The sequence below is a fragment of the Vanellus vanellus genome (assembly GCF_965231255.1).
Source record: "Vanellus vanellus genome assembly, chromosome: 12".
In the NCBI taxonomy this organism is placed as follows: domain Eukaryota; kingdom Metazoa; phylum Chordata; class Aves; order Charadriiformes; family Charadriidae; genus Vanellus; species Vanellus vanellus.
In genome coordinates, this window is record NC_138917.1 from 19,952,334 (window position 1) to 19,968,365 (window position 16,032).

The 16,032-nt window shown below is 41.3% G+C and overlaps 2 protein-coding genes across 2 annotated transcripts in view; one reads left to right on the forward strand and one right to left on the reverse strand.

The window, feature by feature from the left end:
- DDX28 (DEAD-box helicase 28) lies at positions 1–2,286 on the reverse strand (the record flags this gene model as incomplete). Its single annotated transcript, XM_082489661.1, has 1 exon — positions 1–2,286. The coding sequence occupies one exon, from the start codon at positions 2,284–2,286 to the stop codon at positions 658–660; it is 1,629 nt and encodes a 542-aa protein (XP_082345787.1). The 3' UTR covers positions 1–657.
- Positions 2,285–16,032, forward strand: part of DUS2 (dihydrouridine synthase 2) — a gene marked incomplete at its 5' end in the record, with an annotated part of 27,012 nt that continues 13,264 nt past the window's right edge. The window contains 9 exon segments of the mRNA XM_082489664.1: positions 2,285–2,345; positions 2,348–2,402; positions 2,838–2,973; positions 5,416–5,461; positions 7,004–7,095; positions 8,005–8,048; positions 9,223–9,283; positions 13,353–13,400; positions 14,680–14,745. Coding sequence (XP_082345790.1) covers positions 2,285–2,345; positions 2,348–2,402; positions 2,838–2,973; positions 5,416–5,461; positions 7,004–7,095; positions 8,005–8,048; positions 9,223–9,283; positions 13,353–13,400; positions 14,680–14,745 — 609 coding nt within the window.

Genomic DNA, 16,032 nt, shown 5'->3' on the forward strand with positions numbered 1-16,032 from the left:
ATTAATTTAATAGAACACAAAGCAGCAAGACCCCTTTCTCAGTGAAAGGTAACCATAAAATGACAAATTATGACCTTGAAAAAGCCTCAAGCTTTACTGTGCCTTCTCATTGCCACCAAACTTTAGACGTATCTGGTCAAGAATTCTCTGAACTGCTTCATCACAAGAAAATCAAATATAATTTGTCCTTCAGTCTTTCTAGATGTATCTGTAATTGGTCAAAGTTAGGAAAATATTTTCTTTTTTCTCTTGCCACAGAAGTTTTAATAGTGATTGTTTAGCTGCTGGTGGTGCGAAGCAATGAAATGCAACAGAGCAGCACATCATAGAGGCATACTTTCGTTCTGATTCAAATTTAAATTAAAAGTCTCAACAAAACTAAACAAAATCAGCTGATGAGATCATTCTTCAGTCTTCTCCAAAGGCATTCTGTTACTCACTTACCAGCTTCCTTTTGGAAAGCCGTGAGTTGTGATGCCTTTGGAAATGACTACTACAGCTTCCAGAGCAGTGCACAAAGTTAACCTGATCCCCTGGTTCTGAAATTCAATTCTCTATTCTTTCAGTCTATCCTGCACACAGAAGCTCGTTCGCTCTGCCTTAATGACTTCAAGCTTAGTCCCTACCAGGCCATTTATTACTGCTTCACAACCCGAATCAACCTCCTTTGGGTGTAGGCTTATTAATCAAGGAGTCCATGCCCGGGAGACCTGTCTTTTTCCGGGCTGCAGTCTCTATTTTCCGCACCAGGTCCACATCCCACCGATGGGTGACAAAACTAACCACGGCTCCAGGCGCCTTGCTGCCGACCCGTCCCACCCGCCCCACGCGGTGCAGGTAGTCCTGCAGCGTGTCTGGGAAGTCATAGTTGACCACTAGGTGCACACTGCTGGTGTCCAGCCCCCGCGAGGCAAGGTCAGTGCAGACAAGGACAGACACGTCACCCTTCTGGAAGGAGGCAAAGATGCCCGCTCTAGCAGCTGCTGACATCTGGCCCTGCAACCTCAGGTGCTTGATTTTGTGGTCATCCAGGATATAGCCCAGCCAGTTGACGGTGCTGGCACTGTTGCAGAAGATGAGAACAGCCCCGCCAGATGCCGGGCGCTCCTTGAGTAGCTGCAGCAGCTCGGGCAGCTTGTCCCGGCCTTTCAGGCGGACAAACTTCTGCTGGACGTGGGGTGGCAGGCGGTGCAAGCTCTGGGTGGTGAGGGTGATGAACCGGCCCACGTCAGTGAACTTCCCCAGCGTCTGGGTCAGCCCCGCAGGGAAGGTGGCTCCGACCACCACCACCTGGGTCCTCGCCTCGGCGGGCCCGGCCGGCCCGGGGGCGCCAGCGGCCAGGGGCGCGTGTGCCAGGATCTCCTCCAGCGGCTCCGCGAAGGACTCGTCCATCAGCGTGTCCGCCTCGTCCAGAACGATCCAGCGCAGCCGCTCCAGGGCCAGGAACCGCCGCAGCAACGCCTCCCGCACCGCCCCGGGGGTGCCCAACAGCACGGCGGCCCCCGGCGGCGCCGCCCGCAGCTGCCTCCGCAGCCCGCCCGCGGCGCCGCCGCCCGTCAGCCCGCGCACCTGCAGCCCCGCCGGCCGGCACAGCGCCGCCGCCACCGCCCCGACCTGCGCCGCCAGCTCCCGCGACGGCAGCACCACCAGCCCGCGGGGCGACGCCGGCCCCGTCGCCGCCGCCGCCTCCGCCGGCTCCTCAGGGCGGGAGAGCAGCCCGTCCAGCAGCGGCAGCAGGTAGGCCAGCGTCTTGCCGCTGCCGGTCTCGGCGGCGCACAGGGCGCTGCGGCCGCGGCGCAGCGCGGGGATGGCGAGGCGCTGCACCGCCGTGGGGCGGCCGATGGAGAGGCCCTCCAGGCCGGCCAACAGCGCCGGCTGCAGCCCCATCTCGGCGAAGGACGGGCCCTTTCCCGCCTCAGGCGGCGGCGCCTGCAGAGCCGGGGCCGCCTCCTGCGAGGGCTCCAGCTGGAAGTAGTCCCCGCAGGCTTTCCTGTGCTTCCAGCCCCCCGACACCAGCTGCGGCTGCTCCCAGCGCCCCACCGTCTGCCAGCGGGGCTGGCTTAGCTCCGGCCGCCGGCTCCGCAGCAGCAGCTTCCCGGGCCGCGCCACCGCCGCCGCCTCTCCTTGCCCGCGCCGCCGGCGCTGCACACCCCGCTGCAGGCGCACCCGCAGGGCCCAGGGGACGCGCACCACGTTCTCGGGGGGCTGCGCGCTCGCCGCCCCCGCCCGGGTGGCCGCTAGCCGCCGCGGCAGGGCGGCCGCCATCCCGCCGCGGCTCAGCGCCATGGCGGCCTCTCACGTGGCGGCGGCGCTGCCCGATGACGCCGCGAAGAGACGCTTTCCCCCCCCCCCCCCCCCCCGCCGCCTCCCGGAGCCGCGGCGGAGCCACGCGAGGAGGGTGAGTGCCACGGGTGAGGGGCGCGCGCGCGCGGTCGGTACCTCAGGCGGCTGTGGCCCCTTCGCGTTCGTCTTTCCAGCTGAGGGCTGAACCCCCCTGTGCAGCGCCCCACGGGAGCAAACATGGCCCGGAGGGGCGCTGGCGGAGCCGGCCCGGCGCCCCTCGCTCGGGGGAATGAGCCCGTGCGGCGGGAAGCACCCCCCGACGCCTCAGGGCGCCGCTGAGCTCTGTCAGGGCTCCGTGTGTCTGTCGCCGGGACCGCGGGGGCCCGGTACGCAGCCGGCCTGGGAGCTGCTGAGGGAATCCTGTCAGGTTTGACAGGGTCACACACTCCCCCCCACCCCCCCTTCCCGCCAAAGGAAAGTTCTGGGCGTTTACGAGGAGGGAATTCTATTCCATGGCAATATCCCCCCCCGCCTTAATTTTCTCTCTCAGGTAGTACCGCGACAGAAATGACGGTGAACACCCCCCTGTGTTTTAGAGGGAAGAAGATCCTGGCTCCAATGGTGCGAGTGGGAACATTGCCGATGCGTCTTCTTGCTTTGGACTATGGTGCTGATATCGTGTACTGTGAGGTACGAGCAGATGAGGCAGTCCTATCTGATAGCATTATTATTAAGAAAAGTACAAAGAGACTTTGTTTGTTGTAGGACTTTTTCCTTTTACATATGTTTTTCATTAAAAAAATGAGGAAAGGAGAATCTCTGTGGCTTAAGACATTTCCCTTTGATCAGTCCTCAAGTTATAGCAAACCCATATTTTAAGACTGTGCAACAATTTCAATTCATTTATACAAAACGCTCACCACAACAAATTTTTCACATTCTATTGTGTTTTGGTTGGGTTTTTTTGTTTGTGGTAGGTTTTTTGTGGTTTGTTTTTTTTTTTTTTTTTGAGGCCTAACATTGGAGGAGGTCTTAGGCTGACCTACCCTCTCACTCCGTTAGTTCTGCTGTGCTAACCCAGAGCATCCATCCATACCCCTCACTGTGCTACTGTCCTTGTTGCTTAACTACTTTTTGGAAAGCTGCTGAAGTTGAGGCTCCAGTTTGCTGCAGATGATATTGGTAGGACTGCTCTGTAACTTAAGGTACTTAGCCTTCACTATTCTTATTGTTGCAGTGCATCAGTGTTCCCATTTTCCTCTTCAGTGCTATTATTAGATCTCAGACATAGGCACCAGTACAAGTTACATGACTCAGCTGAGATTTAAAAATAAAATAAGCAAAAAACAAACAACCCCACAAAACAGTAAGGAGTTAAACATAATGTAGACATGGCTTAGGTACTGGCTTTCCTGGAGAATATTTGATCTGTACCAACAGAACAGGTTGAAACAAACCATCAGAATCAGTTTTTTTACAATGTTCTCCTGGAATCTTCACAGCAGCTCTCGTGAATTAGTTCACTGCCCTTTTTGGGGGAGAAGAAAGACAGAGAGACAATATGCTGTCTTTATCTTGGCCACAGCTCAGCTTTTGTCTCTAGCTTCTAGAATTACAAATGATATTTAATCAGTTGGATGAGTGCCATGTGAAAGGCTAGTTATTGCTGGATGATTCAGAAATCTTGACATTCAATAGAGTAGTTACAGCTGTCTATCATGAAATTGGGAGTAATAATTTCGTTTTCTTCTTTGACAAACAATAATTAACATTTTCCTAGTTCATTAATTATGACCTCTCTACTTTACATGAGATTAAGTGAAAATACTTTTTTTTTTTTAATTCTCTGGGAGGATAACTCTAGATGGCATATAGAGAAATCACAGGCATAGAGTTACAGAATCTAGAAGTCATAAACACTAAAAGTGAGTCAGGCTTCAGACAACCTTTGTACTTTTCCAGTGTCTCTTACACTTCTCAGTAGTAAAAAAGAACCTCATTACTGAGCAGCTACTGGATTGCACTACCCACAGATTTGACAGGGCTATTGTCTAGGAAATTAGTGGAAGATAGCAGTATGGAAATTGTTGTGTTTTTGAAAAAACAAAACAAAACAAAACAAAACAACCACCAAAACACAAAGTCCCCTCAACATTTTAGAACTCAAAGCTGTTTCAGAACTTAATGTGAACAATACCTGATGAGGAGCATTAGTTAAAAGCTTAAATTAAAAGTACTACTCATAAGACCTATGGTATAATGCAAACAGATTGAGATTAACCTAATTTATTGCTTGTTTATCCCTTACCTGTAAATTAGCAGGTCTTAAACCATGTCTTATTTGCTGAAACAAAAATTCTAAAGTAAACTAAACTTCTCAGGTAACTAACACTGTAGTATGGTGTGGTTTTTTTCTCAATTTATATGAGTTGGATTAACAGCTGCGTATTTATTTCAGCAGCTAACAAGTTATATTGCCTCAAGCCGTAGCCCTTTGTCAATTAAAGGCAGTCAGTTTGTCTTAAGGATCACCTGTAATCAAGTTGATGAGATACATATGAGAAAAGGACTGAAATAGCATCCTTAATAAACTGGATTTCTTAAATCTGCAGTTAAGCTGCAAGTTCTAGAAGAATGGTGACTGTATATTAGGTTCTTCAGTAAAGGTCAACATAAAGCTTCTTTTTGTCTTTCAACAAATGTAAAGAAATGCTAAAACTCAGGATTAAGGTAAAGAAGTCTTAAAGCTTAATACTGTTGTTTTGTTCACCTACGTGTTTGGCCAGTACTAATTTACATTGGTTCTTGAGGCAGTCTGTTGCTACAGTATCAACTTATCTTCCACTTTAGGTGGTTCGTTCTGCTTTGTTTCCAGCTTGCTAGATAGTTATTTGAACAAAATGGTTGTTCTAGAACTCTAACCATATTGTATTCTTATGTTCATATGGTGTATGAAACTTGAAACTTCATTGAGCATGTTGTATAGTTAAACTCTTGTTTTCATTTGTATTCGTTTTCTGTGTTTGGTATCTCTAGGTAGTTTTGGGGTTTTTTAATAAAATTAACAACTGTTTAGAGCTGGGTGGCTTAACTGCTTCAACTCACTGAGATTTTTTTATTCTTTATTTTCAGGAGCTGATTGACATAAAGATGCTGCAGTGTAAGAGGGTTGTAAATGGTAAGTATAGTATTTCTTTTGTAAGAAATCTGTAAGCATTCTTTTTTCTAGTTAAGAGGAAAGAGAATTATTTTTCTGAAGTAATTTTATAGTGCTTACAATGAGGTATTTGTACATACAATCTCTCTAAACAGTGTCTAGGGACTTAAAATAAGCTTTTGAAGCTCCAGCTTATACCTATCTGCTGCTCTACAATTTCAAACTTTAAGTTTCCCTTCTTAAGGAACTTCAGTAGTTCAGTCACTGTCCCTCAGGAAAACCACAAATAGTTTTGGAGGACTGGCCTCATATATTGGTAACTGACAGTTTGTTATTCTTTTTAAACCTAACACAAGGTCTTTCTCCACCACTGGCAGTTTATTACAAGGATTTGATGAGTTCTTTGTTAAACTCTATGGTAGAGGTCACGTCGTGTCACTGGGTGTGCAGGTATAGGTCTTCTACAGTAAAAGACACTATAGTTCTAGCTCCTGGAATTATGTCTTTTTCTTTTTATTAAGAAAAACGGGATCAGCTTTGGAAGTCCATTACTAATGTTCCAGCATTACGCTTCCTGGCAGTAGGTGAAAGAAACTAGTAGCTGAAATAGACAGGACATTAAAGTTTCAGCGCATTGTTTAAAATGTTAAAGTTTTTAGTTTTATGTGGGTTAAAAAGACAAATAATAAAATTGTAATTAACAGATAACCCTCCTCAATTCTATATCTACATACTGTCTTCAGCTTCTCATTCTCTACTGCCTTTGTATACTATTATAGTAAAGAATAAACATTAAAAAATCCTCCTGCTTTGTTTTTTTTTGTTTTGTTTGGGTTTTTATAGAAATTTTAAATGCGTATGTGCTAATATAAAACCTAATTACCTGAGCCGAACTACTAATATTAGTTACAAAGCCTTTTAATTTTTCAAGAAAAGTTTGATAGTGTCTAAGAAACAAATTCAGAAACAGTTTCCAATCATGACTCTTTGAGTTTTAGCTGTTTGTGACATTATAGTATACATACCTTTTAGTCTACTGCAATAAGGAAGCAAGACATACAAGATCTCACTGTTTATCATTCTTTTGTTAACTTGAGGGCCATGGGCTAGATTTGGCCTAACACGATTATCACAGATAAGTTCTTGAAAAGATACTTTTGAGACCTCTCCAGCTGAGTGGCATGAGAAACGGTTGTTTGTAGTGTCCCTGTTAGGGAACAGAGGTCTGCTACAAATCAGCTTTTCCCTCTTGCCCCTTCCCAAAAATGGTAGTGTTACATTAATTCTGGCTGATTGATCATTAGACTTGTTCTGATGCTGATGCTTGCCCAAGAAACAGGCTAGGGGATGATTAGGGAGTACTATGGGAGGGAAACAGTAATGTGCAAGGGATAAATGTACTGTGAGGTCATGTAGGAGGTAGGGTGCCATTAGTTCTGCATTTGTGGAAGACTTATTTGTTAGCATTTCATTTATATATAAGTTATATAGTCATGTGTCTTCCTTTATAGTTACATTTATACATAATGTTTCTCTGTTTTATCTATTTCTTATTTCATATAGAAGTACTTGAAACTGTGGACTTCGTTGCACCTAATGAGAGAGTTGTTTTCAGAACTTGTGAAAGGGAGAGGCACCGTGTTGTCTTTCAAATGGTAAGAAACCAACTGCAGGTACTCTTCTAATAATGGTATAGTTAAATAAGATCGTGCTAGTAACATTAATCTAAGCCTAAAGAAGCTCACTGTATTGCAGACTGTCAATTTCTCGATGCTTCAGGTGGAGGTAAAGTTTCACACCAAATGTTTTGCAGAATTTCCAATCTGTTGGTACGCATGTAGTCAAGATGTTACATTATAAGCTCTGTGTACTGCTGTTTGCAGAAGAGGTGATTAAGATGAATTCTGTGCTCTATGACAGCAGCTTGTTTTTGTAATAGTTATCTTTACTATATTTCCAAACGTATAGATACCAAAAATAAATTATGCCGATGTTTGATCACATGTTTAAGTCTTGTACTGTCCAGTAAACAGTCTCACTGGAAAGACTGAAAGAAATGCCATTGTTTAGTGTAGATAAGAGAGGATTAGTGTGTGCATTAAAATTGCACAATTGCATTAAAGGCTGCTGGAGAGAAAAAGGTGTGTGTTCTTTGAGACCACTCTGTGTAGGATAAGAGATAATGGGGGTTGGAGGGAGGGCAGGCGGGCAAAGTGTGGACTGCATTAGATATTGAAAAAGACCTTTTTCAGTGGTAATGATAGCCCTGGAATAGGTTGCTTGTAGAGGCTGTAGAATTGTTATTAGTGGAACTTCTTAAGAACATGATAAATATCTAATGGTGATTGGCTAAGAACATTTGATACTGCTGTTGCTTAAGACAGTGGATAGACCTCTCCGGATCCCTTTTTGTATACTTTTGTCATTCTGTAGTTGACTTGGTACATGCTACAACTAAATGTTTTAAATATTCAGAGCAAATATAGTTATACACATGTGCAACTGAGCACTTTTTTTAAGCTCATGATATTTTATAATTATAAATCCTCTTGTTTTATCAACAGGGTTCAGCAGATGCTGAAAGAGCCCTGGCAGTAGCTAAGCTTGTGTAAGTCATCTTCTCTCACCCCCTTCCTACCGTGGGTTTGTTTTGGTTTTTTGTACAGAGGAATTATCATGGAAGACAACTTTTTATGATTGAAAGGATCAAGGTATGTCTTGATAGGACCAAGAAAAATTCTGTAGGAACTGCACAGTAAAGTGTAGCATCTTGAAAGTCCAGTGGTATAATGGTGTAAATGTGATGCCCGTTTAAAATAATTCTTGCTCAAAACAGCAGCTGCTGTTCTGTACTGGGATTGATGGCTTTTTGCTAGTGCAGTAATTATTTGTGGTTTGAAAGAAAAGAAAGACAGGGATCTGCTGGAGAGGGTCCAGCAAAGGGCTACAAAGATGATTAGGGGATTAGAACATCTCTCTTATGAGGAAAGACTGAGGGACTTGGGGCTTTTTAGTCAAAGGAAAGATTGAGGGGGGGATCTTATTAATGCTTACAAATCCTTAAAGGGAGGGTGCCAGGGGGATGGGAACAGCCTTTTTTCAGTGGTGCCCAGTGATGGGACAAGAGGTAACGGGCACAAACTTCAACATAGGAAGTTCCATCTTAACATGAGGAGGAACTTCTTTCCTTTGAGGGTGGCAGAGCACTGGAACAGGCCCCCCAGAGAGGTGGGGGAGTCTCCCGCTCTGGAGACATTCAAAACCCGCCTGGACACCTTCCTGTGCAACCTGCTGTAGGTGACCCTGCTCTGGCGGGGGAGGTTGGACTAGATGATCTCCAGAGGTCCCTTCCAACCCTGACCATTCTGTGAAGTTCCAATAAAGTATTGTGCAGAAATGAAAAGTGTCTCTCAAACCTTTTTAAAAGGTGTTTTTAAGTCTCCATTTTAAATAGATGGAAGTTTCAATAGGACTTGCTTTAGTGACAGTGGTGAATATTAATCCTATACAGACATATTTAAGATGAGCGTTTGCAGCTTCTGCACAACACTGGTCATTGAAACCTGTGGACAGACTGACCTTCAGACCACTGTTAAAATTAATATGTAACTTACATAAGTGAGAAGCTAAAGATTCAGAAGTAGTTCAAATAAAAGCTTAACCTTAAATTCTCATTTAAGACTTAATGATGGTGGAACAAGTTTCCTGGAAAAACATCTCTTTCCTGATTCTTCTTCTAATATGTTGAAAAATATTTTAGTTGTTTCTTTCTTCTCTTTCAGAGAGAGTGATGTAGCTGGTATTGATATCAACATAGGATGCCCAAAAGAATATTCTACTAAGGCAAGTGGATTTTGATTACTTTTAAATAAGCTTTTTCTTTCTTAGAGGTGTTTTTCTGGGTTGAACAAATTCAAACAGTAAAATTTTCAAGCAGTAAACTTGAGGGGTTTTTTTTTTTTTTTGCAATACACAAAAGAATCTTAAAGGTGTCATGGCCCTAATACAATAAAATAACATAGTCTATTAGAAATCTCCCTTGGGAATAGGTTTGGTCATGTAATGAAATATACCATATTGTTAAGTGGGTAAGCATGCATGAAGTTTGTAAACTCAGGGTAGTGTGGATGTGTACCACTAAGTAAGTAGCGATTGTATTTTCTGTCAAGACAACCACTGAATATTGAGAAAAATGTAGTGAGGTTGTTAAGTTGTATTATTGTACAAAGTTGTATTATTGTACAAAGTTAACATTAAAGTTGTTTAGAATTCTGAAAACTCTGACAGGCTATGTTGTATGTTGCATTTAAAAGTAAATTTTGTAAAGCAGTATGAAATAAAGGGTTTTTTTTTTGTTTGTTTTCCTGAGGTCGCTAATTTGTTGGATGAGTGGAATATGGTCTGTTTAGACTTAATAAAAATAGGAATTGCAGGTTGTCATCTGAGCAAGAAACTTGGTAATACTAAGTTCAAGTAGTGGTCAGTTCTAAGTGAGAGGAGGATGGATCAGTTAAATCTTGATTTATTGATTTCATTTAGTTAAGCACATGCAATTCTAAACTAGTCCTCTGTGGTTAAAACAGAATAGTCAAACTGGTTGTTCGCACTGTTAAGCCACTTAGTGTGTAGGTAAAGTATCAGTGAATTATACCATGGAGCTCCATTTTGATGTCAGATGTTCATGCAGAATAGATGAGAGAAATTCTGCACTTATTGTCAAAGAAAAATAACTTCAACTTAGAATAATTAAGATTTCATTCCAGGGAAGAAGTCTGGCTGCTGCATTTAAACTTTATATCCTCTAGTCTTTGTAGTATTGGCATTTTTAGCATTTGGAGGAAGTTCTCTGTCATGTGAAGCTGTAGTGCTTCATCCTTTAAACAGAAAAAACAATATATCCACATAGGTAGTACTTCCACTTCCTGATTCTTTGTTACCTGTCTTTACATCTGGAAGCTTTTTATGGTCTTTTACTAAAGCAAGAGTGCAAATGTGAACAGAAACTTGATCTGCCCTAATTCCTAGTATCCGGAATAGTATCAACGATAGATCTTCTGTATTTTCTTTGTCAAACCAAGTTGCTTGTGGACCAAATAAAAAATATTTTTTTTCCCCCCTCCTCCCCTTTCACAGTAGGAAAAAAAAAAAATCTGTGGCAGTTTATCGTACCTGGTGCATAAATACATGGCTGATTGAAATGCGGTATCTGGTGCATGAAAGCAATGTTTAAAACCAGGAAATAGTAAAGGCCAAAGCTGACACTGCCAAACATGCCTCTGTACCTTGCATGATGCCATGACGCTGTACAGACTCTACTCCACATAAGTGTATTATTCTCCTTTACCAGTTTTTCAGCCAAGAGAAAAGAATGCTTTGTCTAAATGGATTTATTTTCCGTGAATGGAACATATCTTTCAATAAAACTACTTGAAAAGGGTATATTTTAGATCACACTGTGTTATGGTTTGAGGAACCCACAACAATTTATTGTCATTTAGACAATTATTCCCCTCACCTGATGATCTCTCCCAAACTGGGAAGGAGAATTGGGGGAAAACCAATGAAACCTGAGGGTTGAAATATAAGCAGATTTAATAGAATAAGACTAAATAATTAACATTAATAATACTAAAGAACCAATATTGATCCCTGTACCAATATAAAACATACAAGGATTATACTCAGCCAGTTCTGTCAGGAGGAAGCTGTTCACTCCCAGCAGTGCACAGCAAATGTTGGACACTGCAAGTGCTACAGCTTCGGGAGGAAGGGGTCCAGTACTGGGGTAAGAAGTTCTCAAGATCACAGCCATCAAGGAAGAGTGAGAACTCCTCAGCAAACTTGCTAATTTATATTGAATGTGATGTTGATGGTATGAAATAATCCTGTTGGCCAGCTTGGGTCAAGCGCCTGGGTCTCGCTCCTCCTCATCCCTGCACCTGGCAAGCTTGAAAATGCTGAGACCTTGAAACCACATACCATAGCTGGGTAGGATGTAAATATTTTCACAAATTCAGACACTAGAGTCTTCTGAAAGAGCATTTTTCCCAAGCATTAGAAGAGACCTTATTGAAAAGTAAAATTACTGAAAGAGAAATTAGTCCCATATCAAACACATTGCCTTAAAGAAATAAAAGGGCAGACTATGTCATGGGGTTTTGGAACAGAAGAACTGAAGGGCCCTAATGACTGTACACAGAGTATATAAGAGAGCGCTGATGTTTGTCACAAAGATTGCTTTTCCTTTGGAGCATTTGAGGTGTGTAGGAATGTTTGGACACCTTTTAGGTACTGAGTATCTTCACTTTAACAGTTTCTAGTGGATCTGACAATAGGCAATGTTGACCGTACCAGGTAGTGGTGCGAGAACGGCACAGGATGAATCAATTTATACGTGGATTTTCTGTTTCGCTAGTTTACTTTTTCATTAGTTTTGTAGTCTGGCTTTCACTCTAAAGAATAATGACTTAAATTCTTCTAATATATTCCATCTACCTTGTGAATAATTTTACCCACATACATTTCTAGGGTTTTAATCCCATTAAGTTTTTTGTTTCAATGATAATTTATGACAATTACAAAGTCAGTCAGGTATGGTGAAAATAAATATTTCACATTCTTTTAAACTCAAATTTTTATTTCCCCTGTTCTGTAGTCTTTTTATTTATGTATTTAGATTTTGTTGTTCATGAACTTTGTTTTTTTTGCCAGATGGTTTTTGAGATAAAGTGGTATTACCAAGAAATTGTAGTCATGTTGAGGACATGTCATTAAATTCATAACGGTCTAGTGATATTTCCAGTAATATTTTCTTTAGCCTTCATTACTTTCTTTTGTATTATAACTAATTATATGGAAGACTATTTTATCCTTTCACAGAATCATAATTAAGAACAAAACACCAAAACACGCACCCTGTACTAGGGTGAAAGATCAAAAATTCAAATGCTGATGAATGGTTATTCTCTGACAATAGTTTTGGGTCAAAAAAGTTTATACAATTTTGAACTTACTACTTATGTCTGACTGTTGGCCTCTAGATCTATGTATGCTGATGAAATAGCTCAGAAAGAACAGCTAAAATACTAAATTGATAAAGGGTTTATAATTTGTGTTCTATACAGCCACTTAATTTGTCTTAGCTTATTTTTCTAAATGTAGTGCGTAGAGAAAAACTACTGACATCCAGCATGGCTTCACCAAGGGCAAGTCATGCCTGACAAATTTGGTGGCCTTCTACGAAGGGGTTACAGTGGCAGTGGACAAGGGAAGATCAACTGATGTCATCTACTTGGATTTGTGCAAAGCGTTTGACCCTGTCCCACACGATATCTTGGTCTCTAAATTGAAGGGACGTGGATTTGACAAATGGACCTAAACCATTCTATGATGACATAAAAATCTCTCAAATGTGGTGTGTAATGTTAAAACAATATATCTGTTCAGCTGTCACTTAATGAGTAGAAACCAGATGATTACAGTCGCTAAAAATGGCTTTTTGAAATCCTGCCTGTTCCATAAAGTAATGGGAGCAAGTTGGTGTCCTGAATTACTGCTTAATTATTCTGATACGGTTCTAGGAAGTGTTTCACCAAGGTGTTCACTAATGTTCCTGCATTTTAGATTTTGCTGTTTTATCTTTTTTCATAGAATGGTTTGGGTTGGAAGGGACCTTGAAGATCGTTGAGTTTCAACCCCCCTGCCATAGGCAGGGACACCTCCCACTAGACCAGGTTGCCCAAGGCCACGTCCAGCCTGGCCTTGAACACCTCCAGGGACAAGAGGTGTTTTCTCTCTTCCCCCTGCTTCTTAATATAACATTGTACTTTTGCTGTGGATTGCTATTAGGCAAAATAACTGAGTTGAAAAATATGTCTGCTTAGTGTGTAACAGTTTCTGTATATTTTCCCAGGGAGGTATGGGAGCAGCACTGCTATCTGATCCTGACAAAATAGAGTCTGTAAGTATCACCTTGTGGGTTTTGAGCTGCCTTGGGAAGTGTTATGTACTGTGCTCCACTGGAGCAGGAATGAACGCATAGAAGATAAACTTGTGAAATCCAGAATGGAATAATCAGTTTTGAATACTAAAGTTAAGACTATGAATAAATAATCCTGATTTAGTTTTCCTTGTCATTGTCTTGACTATAAAATTGCTACCTTCCTTTTCAGTTTTAAAATTTCACAATGTGGTGCTATATTTGCAGAGGGAGGTGTTTTAAGTGCATATGTGTGTAAATCTGTATGTGAATCAGTACAAAAAAGTTTTGTGCATATGTATGTGTACAAGTTGCATAGTATACACAACCCTGAAAGAAATAATTTGTCTGCGATTCCAGCTGTTTTATAGAAGTGTACTGAGTATAACATGCATAATAATATCTCAAAAAAAAAAAACCCAGTTGAAAACCAAGTAGTTTTCTAATAACAGTCAGAATCAGCTGGTTTCCACTCTCTTATTTAGAAGGGTATTGGATTTCTGGTACCACTTAATGTATAGTCACACTGTGATTTAAACATTTATAGGTCATTACATGGTCCTTTTAAGTATGGTCTGTTGTACTTAAATTCAGCCCGTGAGAAGGAGATTCTTTCTGTAGCTCAGTTCTTAAATGGTTAAACTAAGAAGTGCTCATTTGTCTGCTTATTCAGACTCTGTTTTAATGAATAAAATGTGCTTTGCATTAAGTGTGGAATTCAGTTTACAATTTTTGTTTTCTTCTAGAAGATTTGATGATGATGTTGCATGATATTTTCCTCTTTTTTTTTTTTCATTTTGAAAGCTTTCTTTGCTTTAAAAAAAAAAAATCTCTTTTTAGGGAGTACTTGGTTTTCATAGGAAACTCACAACTTGAATATAAAATGAGTGTGAAAACAATTGCGTGAAAATGAAAAACTTTTACATTTTATTATTAAATGATCAGAGATTACTGGTCACTTCATATTAAAAGCAGTGTTGAAACTCCAGCAGCAGTTAATTGCTCTGTAAAAATCCAGTTAAAATCAAAAAAGTAGTGGAAATAAAAATGGCTTAGACTAGAAATAGGTTTGTATATCTATTGGGTAAAATTATATACTCAATTACAGACTGCATGTGTTCATCTAGCATCCAAGATTATTTATAGAGGAACAGTAGCTGGTGTTAAGTTTTTCTAATTTCTATGTATCTTAAAGCTCTCCTCCTTTCTCTCTTGATTAAAATCACTGTGATCGTGTTTTTGTCTCTTTTTCTCTTTCCAGATACTGACTACTCTTGTTAAAGGAATTTGTAAACCAGTAACCTGCAAAATCCGCATTTTGCCCTCAGTAAGAACATAAATCATTACACTAAAGTTTTTAATTTTTGTTTAATTCTGTGATTTAAAGTCAATTAGAATATATGGCATTCTAATATATTGGCATTTTAGGCCTGTTAATGTGAAATAGCTCTTGGAATTATAATTTCTGTTTGGAATGCTGTCACAACCTAAAGGATTATCTGACCTGCAGGTGTACAGAGATAGTGATTGTGGGTTTGTTGGATTCCACGATATACAAGGACACAGAGGCTTTTGTCCTCTACATTTCTTAACTTTATTACAGATTACCACAAATACCAGAAAATCACCATAGTAAATATACATATGATTAATAAAGTAAGATATAGATCTATCTATCTCAAGATTTTACAAATTATTAGTAGCAACAATCAATAGTATAACAGCAATGATTAATATGGCAGCAATCAATTACGGCAACAACTAAGTAGGTATTTACTATTACCAGTTCCTACAAACTTATTGCTAGAGAAGCAAACTTATCAATAATATAACAGCAGATATGGCAGATTACTTGTATGCATATTTATGTATGTTCACAGTAATAATACCGGTATCAAGTGCATTAGACAGATCTCAGAAAAGGGCCAGACTGTCACAGATGGAAGGACAAACTGATCTCAGAAGGGAGACCCAACCATCCCAGAAGTAGGAAGACAAACTGAACCAGCGCCAAAAGAAGGTCCAGAGGGGGACCAATAAAATAGCAGACATAGACTCACTCCAAAGGTGATCTTTGTTACGGAGTTTGGAGTCATGCAGGCACCCCTGGCAAGAGTCCAAGTTCTCACAGAAAGTTTGTGCAAAGAGCCTGTTTAGGAAAAGTGTGTGCAGCATTGGAAGTTCTCAGAGAGAGTGAAGCTCCATTTTTGGATAAAAATTAAGTCATTTTTGTCAAGGAGACATAAGGGAGGTGTACTCCCAAGCAGCCAGTCCATGCTAATAATTCCTATTTTCACCTGGTGCAGCCAATAGATGATAGTTTTCTGTTCTTTCAGATGAATTTTTATTTTTTTCCAGACTGTTTTCATGTTCTTGCAGTTAGAACAGCCAGTGGCAGTTACAGATTCTTTCTTTCTCAGGTTGTTTTCCTGTTTTTTTACAGGCTATTTTTTTACCTTTTCAGATGATAAGTTGCTGATATGGTTCCTTGGTTTTGCACTTACCGATGGTATCTCAGGATGTCACTGGTTTCTAGGTACCCAGCTGCAGTTATCGAGGATGCTTCTGGTTCGCAGGCCTAGTTCCCAGGCTAACGGTTTTCAGGCTGGCAGGC